Source organism: Sinocyclocheilus rhinocerous, unplaced genomic scaffold, assembly GCF_001515625.1.
Source record: "Sinocyclocheilus rhinocerous isolate Xijiao unplaced genomic scaffold, SAMN03320098_v1.1 scaffold984, whole genome shotgun sequence".
Taxonomy (NCBI): domain Eukaryota; kingdom Metazoa; phylum Chordata; class Actinopteri; order Cypriniformes; family Cyprinidae; genus Sinocyclocheilus; species Sinocyclocheilus rhinocerous.
Window position 1 is genome coordinate 835,910 of NW_015643603.1, and position 8,098 is coordinate 844,007.

The 8,098-nt window shown below is 36.0% G+C and overlaps 1 protein-coding gene across 1 annotated transcript in view; it reads right to left on the reverse strand.

The window, feature by feature from the left end:
• Positions 1-1,871: 1,871 nt before the first annotated feature.
• LOC107757505 (oligophrenin-1-like) overlaps positions 1,872-8,098 on the reverse strand; it is a 38,785-nt gene continuing 32,558 nt past the window's right edge. Inside the window, exons 23-25 of the mRNA XM_016574992.1 lie at positions 7,293-7,343; positions 2,640-2,679; positions 1,872-2,556 (exon numbers count right to left, since the gene is read on the reverse strand). Of these exons, the coding sequence (XP_016430478.1) occupies positions 2,545-2,556; positions 2,640-2,679; positions 7,293-7,343 (103 nt within the window). The 3' untranslated portion in view covers positions 1,872-2,544. The remainder of the gene's footprint in view (positions 2,557-2,639; positions 2,680-7,292; positions 7,344-8,098) is intronic.

The following is an 8,098-nucleotide window of genomic DNA, read 5'->3' on the forward strand; positions in this document are numbered from 1 at the left end:
TTGGTGTCTTTTGCAAAATACTGAATTTAGCCTGTGTTGATGACAAAAAAAAAGTTTTGCTTGGATTCTACCAATGCGTCTACTCTCACATGAACAAGAAAACCTGGAGTCTTAATAACAGTCTGCATGTCACCAGGATGCTTCCTGTGGTTATAAATTGGTCTTTCTACTAGGGGAGAAAAATGTTACCAAACGATTTCTCACTGATATATTTTCCCCAACAATGAGGAAAGTAATTTGGGTTTCTAATGTGTAGTATCTTGACATAAAGTTGTATGTTGAACTGAGAGCACCACACTGGTTTACAGACACTAAATGTGCTAATGAAACCATATGAATTGTTTGCAGGCAGAGCTGTATCTATTTATGTCCTGTTTCAGCTTTGTAAACCATATAAAAACTCCCATATATGTAACAATGACTTGGTTTTTTAACTTTCTTCACTGGCTGATATGAGCAATTAAAGTACTAATCATTAGTGAATGCTTTTTTACAGCTTTTTTCTCTGGTGTGAATAATTCCTGTCTTTTCCTGGTGTTATGGGATATTTTTTTGCTAATATGCAGAAGGAGGAGCTAGATAGTTTGGCTTTATATGACTAGAAGAGGAAATTCTGGCTTCTTAAATGATGTTTGTTACTTAAATCTTTGGAACTTTATAGTCTTTTTTACAGCAGTTGTGTGTGTGTGTGTGTGTGTGTGTGTGTGTGCATGCACGCTTTTTTGCGCAGATTATTTAGTACTGCTATGTAGTGTTGTATTGACAGTTGTTAACTGACGATTTCTTTCGAGCAGTTTGCCAAATGATTTCTACTCATGGACAATCGCGTATCTGATTCTTGTTGTGTAGAGCCTGTGTAAATCCAGTTTGTTTGTGTTTTACCGCTTTCAATTCAATAAAAAACATTTGAAAATCTTAAAAATTGTTCTCTGCAACTTTTTCGTGAGACACACCCTGAATTGGGTGGACCTAAACAATATCCTGTAAAAGCAATTGGGCACGAGAAGCGTTTCAGTGGTGGGAACTTGTCTAAACTGTTTAGGCTGTGACTTTTTTTTTTGCACTTTGGATTTTGACTGATGCGCAGCTGTTTTAATTTAATTGGATTCCAGAGGTTTGTTCTCCTCGCAATCATTTATTGATTATTATCACAAGGCCATTTCATTTGTATAGTTTTATTTCTACTCTGGGTCGGCTCAGTGCACTTTCACCTATGGCTTTCGTTCGTAAGAAAAAACAAACACACTTCATCTTTTTTTTAATTTTTTTTATAAAGTTGCATTTTCTTGCAGAAGTACATTAAAAAAAACAAGGTTTAGTGACTGTTAGGTTTTCAAGAGTTGACGACCAGCTTAAGAAACAACAAAATATTTACAAAAAATACATAAAATGTCAACTGGAAATTTGAAGCTTTATGATAATAATATTATTACATAAGAATGAATGCGCTCCAGTCTGCTTCAAATCTAAAACTGAGTTCATGCCAAACCCGCATAAAGTGACCTAAATTTTCAACCCTTATTGTATCTGAAGTACCAAAAACATATTGACGTCCTTTTTTTTCTTTCTTATTTCCACATTTACAGTTATGTGAAAGTGAGAATGAGACTTAAAATCTTTAGCTTTCACATTTAAGATTCACACTGACCAAAGAAACTGATAAAGGCTCATGTTTCAGTCAAAGTTTGAGACTTAAAGATCCAGTTAAGCTAAATACCGAAACGGACCTCTATATCAGTAAGGTCAAATGATAATTTATAAAGGAAAAAAGAGCGGCAAGAAAGAGGGAGAGAAAAGCGTATTGAAGCATACTTTGCTCTGTGAACTAGTTGAAGTAACAAAAGTTCCTCGATCCCTTTTCTTTCTTTTTTTTGTAGGAACACCACTAGTGTGTCCCACCAGATAAAAGGAGAAACGCTATGCTATTACAGTAACTACTCTGCTTGTCAAAAACATTTAAAACCAGCACCCAGGTCATTCATCTCCTTCCAGTTACTAATTACTGAGATAATAACAGCACGTTCAGCTTCTGCGTAATTAAATACTGATTAGTGTTGATTCAGAATATTATTTAATACATCTGGGCTGTACCACCTTCTATCGTCTGTAGTGTGTCTGTAGAGTGAGACTATCAAACCTTAAGTCTTATCCGTCTCTGAAGTAGGTCACAGAAAAGGGGAGATATGGAGGGACACAATGAGTGAGAGAACAGGAGGGAGTTCTCCCTGTTGTGCGCAGGAAGGTCAAAATGTTTAAGAAAGAAAAAAAAGATTCAATGCTTTCTTTTTGTTCTTTGATCCAAGCAAGAATCAAAGACTTTGTTTTACAGCAAAGTAAGCAAGTGCAGAAATTGGCGGCATATCACAAAAAAAAAAACAGTACCCTTTCCGATTCATTCACACAAGAAAAAACTGAAGTCAAGAAGTGTTAATAATTTATCTCTCAAAACCATGACCAGACACCGGCCTGTGCTCTCTTGACCACTGATGTGCGTTAATTGGTCCACAAGACATCAATCCACAAGTTGTGACTGAAAGGAAGTTCTTACTTAGTGTTCTGCAAAGACAAACAAGTGACAATAATGAGCATTAACATTATAGGTTACCTCAATAATAAAAATAAGAATGAACATGCCGTACCTCATCTCTAGAAGCTGCAGGTGAGACATTCGGAGAGGAGCTGTAGAACACAAAACAGTAGTTCACCCAATAAAAAAAATTCAGTCATTAGTTATACTCATGTTATTCCAAACCCAATAGCAGACTCTGTTTTGCCTACAATTGCAGTATAAAGGGACGAACTCCAAAAGAGTCCTAAAATCACCATCAAATGTTTCCATATAACTCAAACTTCACAAATCAATATGGTGCAGATTCGATGTCATAAGTTTGGTCACGAGACATGGTCAGCAAGGTTATTATTGTTAACTGAAACTAAAACTATCACATCTTTTTTTGTTAATTGAAATGAAGCTAAAATGAAATACAAATATTAGATGAAAAACAAACTAAAAGAAAATCTTACCATGACAACTGAATGATAACTGAAATAAGTTTGCAAAAGCAATAAAATGAGCTAGAAATAAATAGAAACTACAACTGATATAATTAAACATAAATAGTAATGTTTAAAAAGAACTTAATAGAAATAATTTAAGAAAGAAGTAAAACTAATAAAAGACCATCACATAGCAAAATTACAGTAAACTAAATGAAAATGAAAACTGAAAATATAAAAATAAAAGCTACTTTAAAATATTAATAAAAACTATAATCGTATATGAATAATACTAAAGTAAAAATACTAAATACTAAACACTGATGCACAAGCCAATGATGTTCATGACATCCAACTATTTCATTTATTTACATTACACACACACACACACACACACACACATATATATAGTCTGAATACTTTCCGTACCCACTGTATATATATATATGGAAAAAATGAAGAATCCTCAAAATTTGGAACGACATGAGGTTTAGAAAATTATGACAGACTTTTCATTTTTGGCTGAATTATTCCTTTAAAATGACACTTGCACTATCAACGGTACATTAGATTTTATGCGCATGAAATATGGGCACCTGCGTTGCGAGCAGTGTTCACAAGCTCATGAAATGAGTGGAGTGTGCTGCTTCATTACAGACTTTCATTTTTGTTAACTTTGATGCTTTGCATTGGTCAAACCTTTTATCTTAGTATCCTCTGAGAGTTCCTTCAGGGATGTGTTCTAGCATTGTGAAAGGCCTTGAACTTGAACTACACAAGTGTGTGCGTGGGCTTGGAGAGCCTCCATGAGCAGTGAAGAGAATCCTCCGAACTCAAACAGGCAGCCAAACTGCTCATCATCTCGTAATTCAGAATTCAGAATTTAGTAAAAGATCAGCTCATACCTATTTTAGATTACACACACACACAAACTGTCCATACACAACCTAACATCTCAGCAGTAGCTTGTCTGACTTATCTGTACTTTCCTGTTGTGTCTTAGAACATTTTTACAGACACTGTAGCCTTATTTGAACCTTTGTGCTTAAAGGAATAGTTCAGGCAAAAATGAACATTCTGTCATCATTTACTCATCCTCATGTCGTTTCAAACCTATATGACTTTCTTTTGTGGAACATAAAAAAAGATATTTTGAACAATGTTTCTGTTTTGGTTACCCCTGACTTCCATTGTATGAAGAAACAAAATACTGAGACATTTCTCAAATGACCATCTTTTATGTTCCACAGAAGAAACGAAGTCATAAAGGTTTAAAACGACATGAGGGTGAGTAAATGATGACAGAATTTTCATTTTTGGCTGTCACAAGCTCATGAAATGAGTGGAGTGTGCTGCTTCATTACAGACTTTCATTTTTGTTAACTTTGATGCTTTGCATTGGTCAAACCTTTTATCTTAGTATCCTCTGAGAGTTCCTTCAGGGATGTGTTCTAGCATTGTGAAAGGCCTTGAACTTGAACTACACAAGTGTGTGCGTGGGCTTGGAGAGCCTCCATGAGCAGTGAAGAGAATCCTCCGAAACTCAAACAGGCAGCCAAACTGCTCATCATCTCGTAATTCAGAATTCAGAATTTAGTCAAAGATCAGCTCATACCCATTTTAGATTACACACACACACAAACTGTCCATACACAACCTAACATCTCAGCAGTAGCTCGTCTGACTTATCTGTACTTTCCTCTTGTGTCTTAGAACATTTTACAGACACTGTAGCCTTATTTGAACCTTTGTGCTTAAAGGAATAGTTCAGGCAAAAATGAACATTCTGTCATCATTTACTCATCCCTCATGTCGTTTCAAACCTATATGACTTTCTTTTGTGGAACATAAAAAAAGATATTTTGAACAATGTTTCTGTTTTGGTTACCCCTGACTTCCATTGTATGAAGAAACAAAATACTGAGACATTTCTCAAATGACCATCTTTTATGTTCCACAGAAGAAACGAAGTCATAAAGGTTTAAAACGACATGAGGGTGAGTAAATGATGACAGAATTTTCATTTTTGGCTGAACTATTCACTGATGCACAAGCCAATGATGTTCATGACATCCAACTATTTCATTTATTTACATTACACACACACACACACACACACACACACACACATATATATATATATATATATATGGAAAATGAAGAATCCTCAAAATTTGGAACGACATGAGGTTTAGAAAATTATGACAGACTTTTCATTTTTGGCTGAATTATTCCTTTAAAATGACACTTGCACTATCAACGGTTCATTAGATTTTATGCGCATGAAATATGGGCACCTGCGTTGCGAGCAGTGTTCACAAGCTCATGAAATGAGTGGAGTGTGCTGCTTCATTACAGACTTTCATTTTTGTTAACTTTGATGCTTTGCATTGGTCAAACCTTTTATCTTAGTATCCTCTGAGAGTTCCTTCAGGGATGTGTTCTAGCATTGTGAAAGGCCTTGAACTTGAACTACACAAGTGTGTGCGTGGGCTTGGAGAGCCTCCATGAGCAGTGAAGAGAATCCTCCGAACTCAAACAGGCAGCCAAACTGCTCATCATCTCGTAATTCAGAATTCAGAATTTAGTAAAAGATCAGCTCATACCTATTTTAGATTACACACACACACAAACTGTCCATACACAACCTAACATCTCAGCAGTAGCTCGTCTGACTTATCTGTACTTTCCTCTTGTGTCTTAGAACATTTTACAGACACTGTAGCCTTATTTGAACCTTTGTGCTTAAAGGAATAGTTCAGGCAAAAATGAACATTCTGTCATCATTTACTCATCCTCATGTCGTTTCAAACCTATATGACTTTCTTTTGTGGAACATAAAAAAAGATATTTTGAACAATGTTTCTGTGATCAAGACACATGAAGTCATTTGTTAACTGCTGTGTTGAGTCATTGAATTGAATGGGACTGAATCAATCTGATTAGTGAATAAAGTATTTACATGAATGATTCATTTAGAATTACGCATTTGGCAGATGCTTTTATCCAAGATGACTTGCACTGAAATCAAGATATACAACATTTGATTCACCCCAAAATGAAAATTCTGTCATCATTTACTCAATTGTATGACTTTCTATTTTCTGTGGAACATAAATGTGAAGAATGTCGCTCTTCTTCATGCAGTAAAAATGACTGAGCACTGGAGATTTCAAGCATCTAAATGGACAAAAAAATCATAAAAGTGTCATTAAACTGGTCCAGTTTATGACCAGGGGATGTCAAGCTCCAAAAGTACCAAAAAATAAAATAAAAAACGAATCAAGACACATGAAGTCATTTGTTAACTGCTGTGCTGAGTCATTGAATTGAACTGAATCAATCTGATTAGTGAATAAAGTATTTACATGAATGATTCATTTAGAATTACACATTTGGCAGATGCTTTTATCCAAGATGACTTGCACTGAAATCAAGATATACAACATTTGACTTCATTCATGTATTCCCTGGGAATTAAACCCATGACCTTGCTAGCGCTATGCTCTATTGATTGAGCTACAGGAATACTCAGATCACTGATTCACATTCAGAATACTGATTCAGCCTAGAAGAATGAATTGTACATGAACCGGACATTCGGTCAAACATGAGCGAGAACACTGTTCTTCACACAAAGCTATTGTATGACGTAGCAGACTTGGAATATACAGTAGCACATGAGTCACACGGAACAGTTTTATGGTGCTTTTACATCCTTTTTGAAGCTTATAAATGGATTAATTGGAATTTGCTTGGAAAACAGACCAAATTATTCATCCGAATTTCTCATGTTGTGTTCCATGAAAGGAAGAAAGGGCGTGAAACAACATTCGAATTGACTAAATGATGACAGAATTTTTATTTTTGGATGAACTATTCCTTTAAGCCAAAGGGTTCAAATAAGGCTATGTGCCTGTAGGTGCAAATCTGAGTGTGTGTGTGTGTTTTAAGACTTTTCCCAGACATGGATCAAATTACCTGCTCTAAACTACCTGTCTATTTGAAAGATTTAAACTAAACCATCATCCAGGACTAAACAACCGATCGGATGTATGTCTAGTCCCGTTTTTATTTGGTCTGTAACACAAGGACTTTCAGCATGTGGTCGTGTATTAAACACAACTTTATTTGAAAGCACAAACATCAAAAGTGCATCAGGTTTTACTGGCTCCGCTCTAAGTGAGGTCAGGCAGCTGCTGGAAACAATGAAAGGTTCATACACACACACACACACACACACACACACACACACATGTCCATTTTCATATGCCCTCAAATACACGCATACATACCTCCCCACCTGCCTCGAAGCGTTCTCAAAAAATTTGGTTTTGGAGGCGACACTATGGGGAAAGAGAGAAAGAAGAATACATTGATACAAAACTGATCATGAATGGAAATGATCTACTGGGATCATTCTAAATAAGACAAGACTGAATAGAACTATTTTGTCTATATTTTTCACATTTTGTTCATGTTGTTTACATGCTGTGAAGACCATTCTTCATTAGATTACAGTCTCTTCGGAGGCTGAAGTTGGAATCTTCAATCCCAAATGTGGAAATGTTGCCGTTTTGAGGTCTGACTTACTCTTTACACTAAATCTCATTTACATGTACTGACATTCGCATTGAATCTCAGCGCGTGTGAATGTATATCTGCATTTGAAGCTGTTGTTCCTATTAAGGACATATGGACAATATGAGGATATCTGACAGAACACACTAATAAGCAGAGCTCATTTGTGCCATTTTTGTTATAGTCATGCTTTATGTATTTCGTTTTGTCAAGTCAAATTCTGCTTATTTGACACGGCTGGGTCTCACACGGCTCCGAGGGGTGAACAAAGGCCTTCTGTAGCGAATCGATGTGTTTTTGTAAGAAAAATATCCATATTCAAAACGTAATAATCACTTTAATCTAGCTTGCGCCAACTGTTGTACACGGAAGCAGTTCCGGGCGGATGACGTATGAGTTCAGCGCTGCGCATGCGCCGGTGAGTCTCGTGAAAACCAACATTTGTTAACAGGAGCAAAGGAAGCAAAGTATCCTTACTTTAGCAAAGGAAAACCAGTCTCCTCTTGGCTTATATCGAAAT